This window comes from Panthera onca, chromosome D1, assembly GCF_046562875.1.
Source record: "Panthera onca isolate mPanOnc1 chromosome D1, mPanOnc1 haplotype 2, whole genome shotgun sequence".
Classification (NCBI taxonomy): Eukaryota; Metazoa; Chordata; class Mammalia; order Carnivora; family Felidae; genus Panthera; species Panthera onca.
The window spans coordinates 13,886,236-13,902,831 of NC_138348.1; the positions used below are offsets into that span (position 1 = coordinate 13,886,236).

Below are 16,596 nucleotides of genomic sequence, written 5' to 3' on the forward strand. Positions count from 1 at the left end.
TCTTTCAATAATAGCACTGAATATAAGTGGACTAAATGCTCCAACCAGAAGACATAGGGTATCAGAATGGATTAAAAAAAAAAAAAAAGATCAATCTATTTGCTGTCTACAAGAGTCTCATTTTAGGCCTGAGGACACCTTCAGATTGAAAGTGAGGGGATGGAGAACTATCTACCATGCCACTGGAAGTCAAAAGAAAGCTGGAGTAGACATACTTATATCAGACAAACTAGACTTTAAATTAAAGGCTGTAACAAGCGATGAAGAAGGGCATTATATAATAATTACAGGGTCTATCCATCAGGAAGAGCTAACAATTATAAATTCTATGTGCCGAATATGGGAGCCCCCAAATATATAAAACAATTACTCACAAATATAAGCAACCTCGTTGATAAGAATGTGGTAACTGCAGGGGACTTTAATACCCCACTTACAACAATGGATAGATCATCTAGACACAGGATCAATAAAGAAACCAGGGCCCTGAATGATACATTGGATCAGATGGACTTGACAGATATATTTAGAACTCTGCATCCCAAAGCAACAGACTATACTTTCTTCTCGAGTGCACATGGAACATTCTCCAAGATAGATCACATACTGGGTCACAAAACAGCCCTTCATAAGTATACAAGAATTGAGATCATACCATGCACACTTTCAGACCACAATGCTATGAAACTTGAAATCAACCACAGGAAAAAGTCTGGAAAACCTCCAAAAACATGGAGATTAAGGAATACCCTACTAAAAAATGAATGGGTCAACCAGGTAATTAGAGAAGAAATTAAACAATATATGGAAAACATGAAAATGAAAATACAACAATCCAAATGCTTTGGTATGCAGCAAAGGCAGTCTTGAGAGGAAAATACATTGCAATCCAGGGCCTTTCTCAAGAAACAAGAAAAATCCCAAATACAAAATCTAACAGCACACCTAAAGGAAATAGAAGCAGAACAGCAAAGACACCCCAAACCCATCAGAAGAAGAGAAATAATAAAGATCAGAGCAGAAATAAACAATATAGAATCTAAAAAAACTGTAGAGCAGATCAACGTAACCAAGAGTTGGTTTTTTGAAAAAATAGACAAAACAGATAAACCTCTAGCCAGGCTTCTCAAAAAGAAAAGGGGGATGACCCAAATAGATAAAATCATGAATGAAAATGGAATGATTACAACCAATCTCTCAGAAATACAAGCAATTATCAGAGAATACTATGAAAGATTATATGCCAACAAACTGGACAACCTGGAAGAAATAGACAAATTCCTAAGCACCCACACACTTCCAAAACTCAAATAGAAAGAAATAGAAAATTTGAACAGACCCATAACCAGTGAAGAAATTGAATCAGTTACCAAAAATCTCCCAACAAATAAGAGTCCAGGACCAGATGGCTTCCCTGCAGAATTCTAGCAGACATTTAAAGCAGAGATAATACCTATCCTTCTCAAGCTTTTCCAAAAAACAGAAAGGGAAGGAAAACTTCCAGACTCATTCTATGATGCAAGCATACTTTGATTCCCAAACCAGACAGAGACCCAGCAAAAAGAGAGAACTAAAGGCCAATATCTCTGATGAACATGGATGCAAAAATTCTCAACAAGATACTAACAAATCAAATTCAACAGCATATAAAAAGAATTATTCACCATGATCAAGTGGGATTCATCCCTGGGCTACAGAGCTGGTTCAATATTTGCAAATCAATCAATGTGATATATCACCTTAACAAAAGAAAAGATAAGAACCATATGATCCTGTCAATCGATGCAGAAAAAGCATTTGACAAAATTCAGCATCACTTCTTAATAAAAACTCTCAAAAAAGTTGGGATAGAAGGAACATACTTAAACATCATAAAAGCCATTTATGAGAAGCCCATAGCTAATATCATCCTCAATGGGGAAAAACTGAGAGATTTCCTCCTGAGATCCAGAACACGACAGGGGTGTCCACTCTCACCGCTGTTGTTTACCATAGTGTTGGAGGTTCTAGCATCAGCAATCAGACAACAAAAGGAAATCAAAGGCATTAAAGTTGGCAAAGATGAAATCAGGCTTTCACTTTTTGCAGATAACATGATATTATACATGGAAAACCAAATAGACTCCACCAACAGTCTCCTAGAACTGATACATAAATTCAGCAAAGTTGCAGGATACAAAATCAATGTACAGAAATCAGTTGCATTCTTATACACTAATAATGAACAAACAGAAAGACAAATAAAGAAACTGATCCCATTCACAGTTGCACCAAGAATCATAAAATACCTAGGAATAAACCTAACCAAAGATGTAAAAGATCTGTATGCTGAAAACTATAGAAAGCTTATGAAGGAAATTGAGGAAGATATAAAGAAATGGAAAAACATTCTGTGCTCATGGATTGGAAGAATAAATATTGTTAAAATGTCAATACTACCCAAAGCTATCTACACATTCAATGCAATCCTAGTCAAAATTGCACCAGCATTCTTCTCGAACCTAGAACAAGCAATCCTAAAATTTGTATGGAACCACAAAAGTCCCCGAATAGCCAAAGTAATATTGAAGAAGACCAAAGCAGGAGGCGTCACAATCCCAGATTTTAGCCTCTACTACAAAGCTGTAATCATCAAGACAGCATGATATTGGCACAAAAACAGACACATAGACCAATGGAATAGAATAGAGACTCCAGAATTGGACCCACAAAAGTATGGCCAACTAATCTTTGATGAAGCAGGAAAGAACATCCAATGGAAAAAAGACAGTCTCTTTAACAAATGGTGCTAGGAGAACTGGACAGCAACATGCAGAAGAATGAAACTAGACCACTTTCTTGCACCATTCACAAAAATAAACTCAAAATGGATGAAGGACCTGAATGTGAGACAGGAAACCATCAAAACCCTAGAGGAGAAAGTGGGAAAAATCCTCTCTGACCTTAGCTGCAGCAATTTCTTACTTGACACGTCTTCAAAGGCAAGGGAATTAAAAGCAAAAATGAACTATTGGGACCTCATGAAGATAAAAAGTTTCTGCACAGCAAAGGAAACAATCAACAAAACAAAAAGGCAACCAACGGAATGGGAAAAGATATTTGCAAATAACATATCAGACAGAGGGCTAGTATCCAAAACCTATAAAGAACTCAGCAAACTCCACACCCAAAAAACAATTAATCCAGTGAATAAATGGGCAGAAAATATGAATAGACACTTCTTTAATGAAGACATCCAGATGGCCAACAGGCACATGAAAAGATGCTCAACGTCACTCCTCATCAGGGAAATACAAATTAAAACCACACTCAGATATCACCTCACACCGGTCAGAGTGGCTAAAATGAACAAATCAGGAGACTATAGGTGCTGGCGAGGATGTAGAGAAACGGGAACCCTCCAGCACTGTTGGTGGGAATGCAAACTGGTGCAGTTGCTCTGGAAAACAGTGTGGAGGTTCCTCAAAAAATTAAAAATAGACCTACCCTATGACCCAGCAATAGCACTGCTAGGAATCTACCCAAGGGATACAGGAGGGCTGATGCATAAGGGCACTTGTTCCCCAATGTTTATAGCAGCACTCTCAACAATAGCCAAATTATGGAAAGAGCCTAAATGTCCATCAACTGACGAATGGATAAAGAAGATGTGGTTTATATATACAAGGGAATACTACTTGGCAATGAGAAAGAATGAAATCTGGCCTTTTGTAGCAACGTGAATGGAACTGGAGAGTGTGATGCTAAGTGAAATAAGCCATACAGAGAAAGACAGATACCATATGGTTTCACCCTTAGGTGGATCCTGAGAAAATTAATAGAAACCCATGGGGGAGGGGAAGGAAAAAAAAAAAGAGGTTAGAGTGGGAGAGAGCCAAAGCATAAGAGACTCTTAAAAACTGAGAACAAACTGAGGGTTGATGGGGGGGGAGGGGTGGGAGGGAGGGGAAAGTGGGTGATGGGCATTGAGGCGGGCTCCTGTTGGGATGAGCACTGGGTGTTGTATGGAAACCAATTTGACAATAAATTTTATATTTAAAAAATGAAATAAAATAAAAGTCTATTCATAAAAAAAGTAAAAAGCCATATAAGCATTAATACAGATTTATTAGACTTTATTTCATCTACACAATGGTATCAATTTTCCTTTTGTACACTTCCATTTTTTTATGATAATTCCAGTGAAATTTTGATATTCTTAATGAAAGAAGCAGAAATAATCTGGAGGTAATGCAGTTTAAGATTTAGATTCCTCATTTGCATTTTCAAGGCCATGAATGAGGCTTTAGGCATGAACTAACAAAGTAATATATCTTTGTAAATGTTGCAGATGTAAAATATTTTAACCTTGATCAATTAAGCTCATTTTCTCTCTCCCTTCCAACTTCTCCATCATCCTTCAGCTAATGTCAAGATAGTTTGTCATGTCTGAGGACATTTGTGGGATCCAGTTAAAGAGAGGTTGAGTAAACAATACTTTATTTGATAGTTACTGAATATATCTATATGGTTCAAAATCAATGATATTTATCACTGAAAAGTGCCATCCATTTGGTGTAAGAACACCTGTTAAGAACACTCCTACCACCCAATATGCTGAGATGTATGTCATTAATAAGAACATATTTATGGATATTATAATGCTTTTTTTTGTAAAACAGAGAGAGATAGAGACAGAGACAGAGACAGCATGAGTGAGGGAGGGGGAGGGGCAGAGAGAGAGAGGGAGAGAGAGAATCCTAAGCAGGCTCTGCATTGTCAGTACAGAGCCCCACGTGGGACTCCAACTCACAAACCCTGAGATCATGACCTGAGCCAAAATCAGGCTTACCTGATTGAGCCACCCAGGCACCCCAAGATTTTATGATGCTTTTGATTATTAGTTTTAGAGCTGAACTTTAAGATTATGTTTCCATTGTAAATAAATATTCACATTTACATTGCAACTTACATGCATAGTTTTATTTCTTCTCTTTTAATTTTTTTTTTTAACATTCATTTATTTTCGAGAGAGAGAGAGAGAGAGAGAGAGAGAGAGAGAGTACAAGCAGGGAAAGGTCAGAGAGAGGGAGACAGAGGATTGGGAGCAGGCTCCAAGCTGTCAGCACAGAGCCCATTGTGGGATTTGAACTCACAAATCATGACGTCATGACCTGAGCTGAAATCAAGAGTCTGCCGCTTAACTGACTGAGCGACCCAAGCTCCCCTATTTCTTTCTTTTTTTTTTTTTTTTAAAGAACGATCTCAAATTAGGATAAGCCTCAAAATGCACAAGGTTTGGATCCACTCCTGCTAAAATATACAGTTTATATCAATATTCAGGGATTTTGAATATTGAATTTTACATGCTATATTGCCTCTGCTTTGCTTATTTATATGCATAGATTGATTCTTCCACTGTGGATATGATAAGGTCTATAAAACATTTAACATGTTTATTTGAGTGTTTATTATGTCAATTTATTTCTCAAATTCCACAAAGGGATATACGTAGGGCACAACACTGTGACTTGCAAATATTTCTCTGATAAGTGTCGCCTTCATTTCATAAAATTTACATTGGAAGTCAGTGAAACAAAGTGATTGAAGACAGTGAAACTGCTTTAGCTCAACCCACCTGGATTCCCTTCCTTTCCCACTGTTTTTCAGTGAACGTTCGGAACTCTGTTAGCATGATTTTCAAGTGGAGAAGGAATTGGAATTGAACATATTCAGTCAGATAAAATACAGAATAGAATTACTTTCACGTAACGAGATGTGTAGCTTTAGTCAGTACAACTAGCAGTCCAAGGGGGTTAAGGTAGACACTTCTACCTATCAGATGAAACTCCCGGGAGCCTACCACAGGCCAGCTGGAGTCTGAAGCTACCTGGGGGCAGCTGGCAGATTTCTAAGAATCTGATAATTTTTAGTGTTGAGTCAGCCAGTTTGATCCCCGGAGTGGGCATGCACAAGAGAGGCAGTACTGGAGATACCAGCCCATTTTCCTGGATGATATTGTCTATTTCTCCATTGAGTTCCTCCCTGCTTTCAGGGCCCTTCCTCTTGCACGAATAAGCGCCAAGGGTCGCCGGACCTGCTGTCATGGGTTTTCCCGCAGAACGGAAAATGCACCGGCTTAACAAAGGGATTCAGAATTCTGGTACCAATCCCACCACTTTGAAGTCGTCAATGTATTGCTAAGAACTAGTCTAATGTTTATTGAGTTTCTCTCCACTTTCAGTGTCAGTTTTTACCTCTCTATGAAGATATCTGGATTCTTTCGCCCTGTTTTTTTTTTTCTCTTTTAATTTTTATTTTATTATAAAAATAATTGACATGAGATCTACATTGTTAAAAGATTTTTAACTCTACAACACAGCATTGTTAACTAGGCATGATGTTGTATGACACATCTCTAGATCTTACTCATCTCACATAACTGAAACTTTATACCTGTTGATTAGCAATTGAACCCTGCTTCTGAGTATTTATCAAAAAGAATGGCTATTATGGTCTTAAAGAGATATTAACACCCTATCCATTCTTATTTTGAAAAGGATATCTGATCAGTTTTGAACATCTTTTTTTTTTAATTTTTTTTTTTAACGTTTATTTATTATTGAGAGACAGAGAGACACGGAGCATGAGCAGGGGAGGGGCCCAGAGATGGAGAGACACAGAATCTGAAGCAGGCTCCAGGCTCTGAGCTGTCAGCACAGAGCCCAACGCGGGGCTCCAACCCACAAACCGCGAGATGGTGACCTGAGCCGAAGTCAGATGCTTAGCCTACTGAGCCACCCAGGCGCCCCAGTTTTGAACATCTTGATGCATACATTTAAAATACTTCCATTTAGGGCTAACCATTAAAACAGGATATAAAAAATGACATATTGAAAATGACTTTTCAATCTTCAGACATGGTAATATGACGTAGGAATTATTTGGGGTTCAGGGCTTTCTCCATAATTCTTAAAAGTCATTCTATTTATTTTCCAGGCTATTCAATCAGTTTATAAATCCCATTCTGAATAAAGAAATCAAGTAGGAAGCAAATCAGTCAGGGAAAAAAAACAAAAAACAAACAACTAAAATATTTACAAGCTCATGCCTTGGAGTCCTTATATTAAAATTATTTGTAGTTTATAAAATATTGCATGGGTAATAATATATCTTAAAATATTCTTTTTCAAATATTTCATTGGATATATTCATACTAAAGAATATTATTAAATATTACATAGGACACATATTACAAATTATTTGTTGTTAATATGAAATCCATATGTAACTGGGCATTCTGTAGTTTATATAGAAATCCTAACCTTAACAGTTTCTAGTTGATGAGACCAATATTGATTTTTTCAGATACTTTTGGCTTCCTCTTCACTTGTAATATCCAAATTCCACTATCAACTCTCACAGATCAAATGGATCTATGACACATAGTCAATTCATAGGATTTAGTGCCCTAAAAAGACAATTCTCCTCCCCGGAACCCCGGTTAACAAAAAGTATAATGAATTTTTGTGGTGTGTTGGAAAGAATCTGCTGTCAGTGACCATGGGAGTGTCCATGACCAGAAGCCAGGAATCATGGGAAATTACCAGCATCCAAGTGATAATCAAAATTAACAAATCCTATCTACTCACCTTTAATAGACTGGATTTTCTTCTCCTAAATTACTCTTACTTTTCCTTTGGGCAGGGAGAATTTATATTTATCCTCTTCTTTGCAATGCTCCCTGAGGAAGTTACATGTAATTCATTCAGATGAAAGTGCCCAAATCATCTGAGAGATATTTTTAAGTTGCTTTGTGTTACCTACTAATTATCGAGGATATCCTACATATTCCCTAGTGAAAAAATGTAAGGGACAATTCAAGGAAAGGAACAAAACAACGTAAATGATAATGTACAGCTCCATGGAGACCTACATGATATAAATACACTCATTCAGAGTCAGTGATGAAAGTAACAATGGAAAATAGTTTGACATCAGCTTTATCCCAGTAAAACTGGAATAGCTCCAAAAATCATGGATACATTTGACAATAACATCATAATTGGACAAGAATTTTTCTTGGAATTTATTATTAGAATACAAGCATATCAGTAGGCACTGGGTTAAAATACATCATTTAACCTCAGTAAGATAGATATTACTATTTCCATATTCAAAGGACACCAAACTCAGATGACTTGCCGAAAGTCACATGGCTGACAAGTAGAAGATTTGAAATTAAAGCCTCATCTTTAAATGACTGATATACATGCCTTGACCTTTCATATGGCAAACCTGTAACCATGATTGTAATGCAATGTATTGCCATAATGATTGCCTCAAGTATAATGTTTCCTGAGCTGAGATCCTACCAATCTTTGATTCCCATGAACTGTACTCATTAAGAGTAAAATCTATTGTCTTGTTCTCAAATTCACTAATTGTTTTTTTATGCAGTATCTAGTTTGCTGTAAAAAAAATAATGAATAAGAGATGCCTGAGTGGCTCAGTCAGTTAAGCGCCTGAAGCTTGATTTCAGCCCAGGTCATGATCTCAAAGTTTATGAGCTTGAGCCCTATGTCTGGCTCTGTACTGAGAGCCTGGTTGGGGTTCTTTCTCTCCTGCTTGAGATTCTCTCTCTCCCTCTCTCTGCCCCTCCCCTGCTTGTGGTCTCTCTCTCTCTCTCTCTCTCTCAAAATAAATAAATAAACTTAAAAAAAAGAACAATAAAATGCTTATGACTGATATTACCTCCTGTCCCTAGTAACTCATTTAGGTTCTCTATCATAATTCCTGTTTCTCTTTTTAATATCCATGTTTTCCTTTAAATTCTTGCAAATATTTGCAATTGTTTTAAAGTCCTAATCTGCTATTTCTATTATCTCTGTTATTTCTAGGTCTAATACCGATGATTTACTTTTCCTGGGATTATGGATAACATTTTCCTGTTTTTTCAACCTGCAGAGAAATATAACTTTAGATGCTAAACCTTTCAAACATTCTGCAGTTGAGTAGAGAATTTTTACATCTTTCTTTAAACAGTGTTGAGTTTTCTTTTGGCAAGGAGTTTGTTTACTTTTATTTACTTGACATTCTACTTAATCCTGTTGAAAGTTAATATTGAGCTGTGTTAAAATGGAGTCTAGTGAATCTTTTCCTCTGGGGTGAGTTCTTTTCTCTTTTGCTATCTCCACTGGAAACCCTATATAGTCAATAAATTTCCTCACTAAGTGTTAACAGAATTTAAATATATCTGATATATCTTGTGTGAATCAGTAGTTTTCATCATACAGATTCCTGATGATTTCTTTCTCCCTGGTAGTTGTTCCTGATCTGGACTTATGGGGTCTTCTCTTAATATGTGCACTTCGGAAGTCATCCAAAGTCTCAAACGTCATGTCAACATCTTGATCACTTTGCTTAGGTCTTTCTACTCCAGGACTAAGCTCCCACATTTCAGGCACCCCAGCCCTTCCTGATCTGATTTTGTCTTTTCCTTTCAGTGTGACTATTGTGTTCTCCTTGTGTTCCCAACCACCACCCCGTGTCAGGATCCAGTAAACGTGCCCCCTTACAGATCACAGTAATGTGCCGCCAATCATCAAATATCTGAAAACATCTGTCACATGTGTGTTCTCCAATTTTCAGTGGTTTTCCGCAGCAGGCTTATTAAAATCCAGATTCCAGTTACAGAGATTGACAAAAGCCCTCAGAAAAGACATGCTACCAATTTTCCCTTATCAGTCTGATTTTTAGCATCCTCCTATTTCCCTCCATGATTATCTACTTTTTTTGAACAGATATCTAGATATTCTGATGTAAGTGTCTTTGGGAAGATGTTTATTCTCCAATCTTTCTTAAAACGAATATTCCATTATTTTTGATAACCCCTCATCTCTAGTGTGTACCATAATGCCTAGAGTATATCATCCATCAGTAAACATTAGTTCGGTGAGTGTAAGCACTGACTCTAAGCCGGATTTCAAGCAGGATTTCTTCCAAATCATTCTGCATGTTAAACCAAGAATAGAGATAGGTGTCCTAACCATCAGAAATTTGCTTGTTTACTGTGTGTGCGTACATTGCTTTTAAAGTAGTAACATTTGTCAGTGTCCTTACCTTGAACATCTGCATAAAGACAAAGTTTGGGGGAACCTGGGTGGCTCAGTTAGTTGAGCAACCAAGTCTTGATTTCTGTCCAGGTCATGATCTCATAGGTCATGGGATGGAGAGCCCTGGGCTCTGCCCTGACAGTGGAGAACCTACTTGGGATTTTCTCTCTCTCTCTCTTTCTCTTCCTCTCCCCCCTCACAACAAATAACTAAACTTAAAAAAAAAAAAAAAAGACAAAGTTTGTAACATGCCTAGAAACCTTTAAATATTTGTCACTTAGTTAATTCACTTTTCTTTTGAACAGATTTATCTTCAGTTATTGTTCCTACTATATGCTACTGAATTTCAAAAATCTCCCCATCTTTTGTTTGATGTTTTCTTAAATTATTAATAGCATTTTAGTTAATTATACACTTTAGGGAGATACAGAAATCATGGGAAAGTGTAAATTCCCTTGAGAGACAGTGTCCTAAGTTACTGTATAACATTGAAGCTGTCATAGATCTCCTTAGAGGCCAATGTCAAGTGTGTGTATATATATAGACGTCCCTTCTGTACAAACTTGTCCTCTTAGAGGAAAAGTATTAAATATGTTAAAACTGTTCATTAGTTTGTTATTCTGCTCCTTGTACATTAATAGATAAAATTTGCCTTCAATTATTTTACCTGGAGTTATCTTTATATACATACTATTAATATAATAACTCTGTATATCACATAATTATTAATGGAAACTGTTTTTCACCAATAAAAAACATGGAAAAGTACACAGAGTTTCTAAAGCTGAAAGATTAAAATTTTTTTGGTAAGTTCAATTAGTTTTGTAAGCTTTTTTTTTTCTTTTTCTTTGAATTTCCTCATAATTAGTAGATTAGTTAGAAAATTTGTTTTAAGTCTGGTAGAATCATATGAGTGCTAAGAATATTAGAGATTATGTCATCTAACTCAACACCTTATCATTCAATTCTGCTTCAATATCATCTTAAATTTTGCAGAGGATGGGTATCTCTGAATAAGCACTATAATTGAGTTTCTAAATTCCATTTGGAAGTGCCGTGTTTTTAATTATACTCACGATGAAAACTGTTTACAATAGACAATCTTTCCTTGAGAAAATGTTTTTTAGTTGGTGTTCTGAAAAGAAGAAGCAGACAGTTCCATGAGAATTCTAACCAATGCAACTTTCTGCAGTGATGGAAATGTCTATAATTTCTGTTGTTCAGCATATTGACTACCAGTCACATATGGGTCTTGAGCACTTGAATGGGGACTAGTTCACATAATTTAAATTTAATTCAGTTTCACTTTATGTGTAAATATTTTCATGAAATCACACTGCATAGGATACTTGGGACGTGATAGACTAATGTTATATTCAGTAATGAAAAGTCTGGGCTTAACATCATTTGTTGAAAGCACTCATGCATTGTGGCAAATATATTGATAGTTTCTGAGCAGCATATGAGAAATTGTGAATATTTATGGGCCAGTAATTTATCAAAGGAAATGTTAAACCATCCATTTACATTTACATTTAAATTCCATTTAAATTTTTTTTTAATTTTTTATGTTTATTTTTGAGACGGAGAGAGACAGAGCATGAACAGAGGAGGGTCAGAGAGAGAGGGAGACACAGAATCTGAAACAGGCTCCAGGCTCTGAGCTGTCAGCACAGAGCCTGATGTGGGGCTCGAACTCACCACCGTGAGATCATGACCTGAGCCAAAGTCGGTCGCCCAACCGACTGAACCACTCAGGCGCCCCTAAATGCCATTTTAAATAAAATGAGCCAGATATTTAAAATTGGGGAAAGGTAAATTGGTTGACTAAAATATTTTTTTTCATGATCTATATTTGTCCACATCTTCCCTTAAAGAAACTCACATAGCAATTGCCTATCAATATATTGCTTATCTACCTCCATATCTATCATCTATTACCTATCATCTATCTATCTATCTATCTATCTATCTATCTATCTATCTATCTGTCTTTTATCTAATCTACATCTATCATTTTTCTGTTATATATATCTTAACTATCTTTTCTATAATTTGGGTATTTATTATACACTCAAAACAATATTTAGCATCTTGCTTGCAATATCTCCTATTTTCTTTTCAATAATCATGTGACGTAGTTGTAATTATATGCAGTCTGAGGAAAGATAAATGAGTTTGCCAAAGTCAGTAAGTCAGTAGTGAAAGTGATTTCCTGGGTCTCAGAGTAGGTGATTTCACTGGGGGTGTCCTTCCAAGGGCTCATCAGAAGCCATCACAAGAAACCAGGGATCCATGCACTTTGAAGAGTATCATGGCACCAGCTTGAAGGTCAACCCCTGCCTTAGATCTTCTTGTAATTTATTTCTTTCATGTCTAAATAAGAAGAGTTGAGACCATAGCTTAAATTTAACTTTGCAAATTCTTTTCACTTGCCATCAGTGTCCCTCATTCTGGTATTAGCTTTCTTTCTATTGAGGTGGGCACCATAGAAACAGACTAAAATTTTTGAGAGTCTAAATGCTTTTTCAATATTTCCTTATGGGATAGAATCATAAGTAACCCTGAAAAAAATTAAGAAGCAATTTAATAAAGCTCCAGCTATTATAAATGAGTAGACTTAGATTCAGCAAAATGATTTATTTAAAGACACAACTCTAAACATGTTTCTGTTTGTTTTTACTAAATGCCAGACTGTCCTGTTCATTCTAATTCCTTTATTTTTTTTCATATCAGACTTCAAGATAAGGAATTAACAAATGGCCGAAGAAAATTTCACAGCTGTTACTGAATTTATTCTTTTGGGATTGACAGATAATGCTGACCTGAAAATCATGCTTTTTGTGTTGTTCTTGGTGATTTATGCAATTACCTTGGCAGGGAATCTGGGCATGATTTTCTTAATCCAAATCACTCCCAAGCTCCACACACCCATGTACTTTTTCCTAAGCTGCCTTTCATTTATAGATGCCTGCTCTTCATCTGTTATTGCACCGAAATGCTGATCAACTTCTTGGTTGTGAGGGAAACAATCTCATTCTCTGCCTGCATAGTGCAGCATTTGCTTTTTGGGGTGTTTATCACCACGGAAGGCTTCTTGCTGTCATTGATGGCCTATGACCGCTATGTGGCCATTGCCAACCCTTTGCTTTACAGTGTAGTCATGTCTAAAAGGAAGTGTGTAGGGCTGGTCACTGGGTCATTCGTAGGTGGAATGCTCAACTCATTGATACACACAATAAGCTTGGGAAGACTGTCCTTTTGTGGGTCCAATGTTGTTAGCCACTTCTTCTGTGATGTTCCCCCACTGCTAAAGCTGTCGTGTTCTGATACATCCAAGAATGAGTTGCTGCTCTTAACTTTTTCTGGAGTCATTGCCATGGCTACTTTTTTGATTGTGGTCATTTCCTACATTTTCATTTTTATCACTATCCTGAGGATCAGTTCAGCAGCAGGTAGACAGAAAGCCTTCTCCACCTGTGCCTCTCACTTGACTTCTGTGACCATATTCTATGGTACCTTAAGCTTTAGTTACATTCAGCCAAGTTCCCAGTATTCTGTGGAGCAGGAGAAGGTGGTTTCTGTGTTCTATACACTAGTGATTCCCATGTTAAACCCACTTATTTACAGTCTGAGAAACAAAGAGGTAAAGGATGCTGTGAAAAGGGCCATAGAGACGAAACATTTCCCCTGTTAATTTCAAGTCCCTGTGAATTGTACAACAGTCCACCGGTCCCTTCTTTACTTAACTAACGTTCGCATGAATTTAATTAACTGTAGTTTCTTAGTACAAACCATATATTCTACATACTCATTTTCACACGAGAAAACAAAAGTATTTCTACTTTTGTAGAAAGTGATTTAATTCATAATTGCATTTTAGAACAGATAACAAAGCTTAGCTCATGTGAGATATGTATCTGCATCAATTTTAATAAAATTAATTCAACAAAATTATTTCATCACTTCCTAGAATTGTGTATTTTCTGATGTTTGGAAAATGGAAAGAAAAAAATATACATATACTGTTGGAGATATAAAGAATTAGGGGCTCTTCTAAGATACTTAAAAATTATTGCCCACAAATTTAACTGCATACATTTTTTCTTTTATTTGTAAAACTTGCATTAAATGTATTTATTTATTTATTTATTTATTTATTTATTTATTTATTTTTTCATTTAGAGCGAGACAGCATGAGTAGGGGAGGAACAGAGAAAGAGGGGGGCAGAGGATCTGAAGTGGGTTCTCTGTTGACAGCAGTGAGCCCAATGCTAGGCTTGAACTCACAAACCATGACATCATAACCTGGGTGGAAGCCAAGAGGTTCAGCCGACTGAGCCACCCAGGTACCCCAAAACTTGCATTAAATTTTAAATATGGGAAAATCTCCCTGGTGACTAAAAAGACAGGTGTTATTTCAAGTGATATTTTCCAAACAGCAGCTACTTGTCTACTGTTCTTCTTAGATATGAGTGACCTCATTTTGAGAAAATGATAGTTACAATCGTCAACATGCAATAATGAGCTTTCCCTAAATAATTAATAAATTAATTTTAGTTTTTGCATTTATTCAGGTATATTCTGTCCTATGTATATATGCTTATTCAAATATCTGAAACTGTTATTGACCTAAATCCATATATATTATATGTTTTCTTTCTTTATACTCATGAAGGCTTGCTTCTATGCCTTAACTTTCTCTGGAGTGAATAAACTGGTTTCCTGAGTTCCCTGAGCTGCCCTAACAAATGTATTAACCGTGAGGAATGGGGTCATTGGAACCTCTGATTTGGACTCAGTTGGTCAGAGTCACAATAAACAACCTGGTCATGGAGTTGGCATCTGAAGTGGGGGACGGGAGGGGGGCGGGCAGTCTGTGGGACTGAACCCTTAACCCGGAGGATCTGACACTATCTCTGGGTAGAGGGAGTCAATATTGAGTTGAATTGCAGGACTCCTCTCTGCTGTTAGAAATTTCTTGTCACTAACTTCAACAGAGTTAGGCTGGCCATTGCTGCTGCGTGGATTGCAGCATAAAGAGAACAGTAGGAGGGCTAAAAGGAAAAGAGAGGAAAACAGGCGGCCAAGACTTGTTTATGCAATGCCAGGGGCTGTTAGTTCTCACCAACACTATGTGGTGTTCTGGCTGGAAATAACATAAAGATTTAACTGAGAAAAAAAATGTGGGAAAACCACACGCGCACACACACACACACACACGTGCACATGTGCACACACACAGATACACACACTGGAATTTAGGTACAAAATCATTAGTGTTACCTCCATACAAATGTAATGAGAACTTTCCACTCCAAAGCTTGTTATTTGGTCCATGTTTCTTTCTTTTCTATGTCTTAATCTCTGAAGAGGGAAGCTGGCCGCCCAATGACTACTTTTGAGATTATAACAGGAGCCTCAAGATTTCTGCTTCAGGTGTTTCAGTTCTAGTCCCCAGTGTAGGATCATTTAAAGACTAATTTAGTAGGGGTGCCTGGGTGGCTCAGGTGGCTAAGCGTTTGACTTCAGCCTAGGTCATGATCTTGTTGTTCCCGAGTTCAAGCTCCTCGTTGGGCTCTGTACTGACAGCTCCGAGCCTGGAGCCTGTTTCAGATTCTCTCTCTCTCTCTCTCTCTCTCTCTTTCTCTCTCTCTCTCTCTGTCTCCGCCCTTCCCCCACTCATGCTCTATCTCTCTCAAAAATAAATAAAACATTAAAAAATTTAAACGAGAGTAATTTAGTAAATTCAAAACCTTCTCTCTTTTTAAGTATCCTCTTTTTCTTCATTCAAGATTTAAAACAAAACGAAAATGCCAAGAAAATACTTCACATGCTGGAATCTTACAATTTCGAAAAATTCCATTGAATACATTTAAAAATCAGGTTCTGTAATTTGACACGCACTTACTGGCTTAGTTCGGTAAGTACTCAGTGATTCGATAGTTTTCCTTCATTTAATAATACCAACCTTTACCATTAATAAACAAAAATAAATCTGAGGGAAATATATTTGCATTCACATTAAATTAAGTACAATTTTGTGTATTTTTGAGTTCTTTAAACATTTCTTTTTAATGTTAATTTTTTTATTTAATTTTTTTTACATTTATTTATTTTTTGAGAGACATAGAGAGACAGAGTACAAGTTGGGGAGGGGCAGAGAGAGAAGGAGACACAGAATCTGAAGAAGGCTCCAGGCTCTGAGCTGTCAGCACAAAACCCAACGCAAGGCTTGAACTCACAAACCATGAGATCATGACCTGAGCCAAAGTTGGACGCTTAACCGACTGAGCCATCCAGGCACCCCAATGTTTATTTATTTTTTTTGAGAAAGAAAGTGCAAGTGATGGAGGGACAGGGAGAAAGAGGGACAGGGGATCCAAGGCATGTTCTGTGCTGACAGCAGAGAGCCGAATGCCATGTTCAAACTCATGAATTTTGAGATCATGATCTAAGCCAACGCTGGCTGCTTAACCAACTAAGCCACCCAGGTTCTTCA

General features: G+C 36.9%; 1 protein-coding gene across 1 annotated transcript; it reads left to right on the plus strand.

Annotated features, from left to right (window-relative positions):
• The first annotated feature begins 12,847 nt into the window (after window positions 1-12,847).
• On the plus strand, window positions 12,848-13,791 carry LOC132662525 (olfactory receptor 5J3-like). The gene is given in 2 exon segments (XM_060607983.1): window positions 12,848-13,088; window positions 13,091-13,791. Coding segments are annotated over 2 exon segments (936 nt in total). The 5' UTR covers window positions 12,848-12,853.
• Window positions 13,792-16,596: the final 2,805 nt, after the last annotated feature.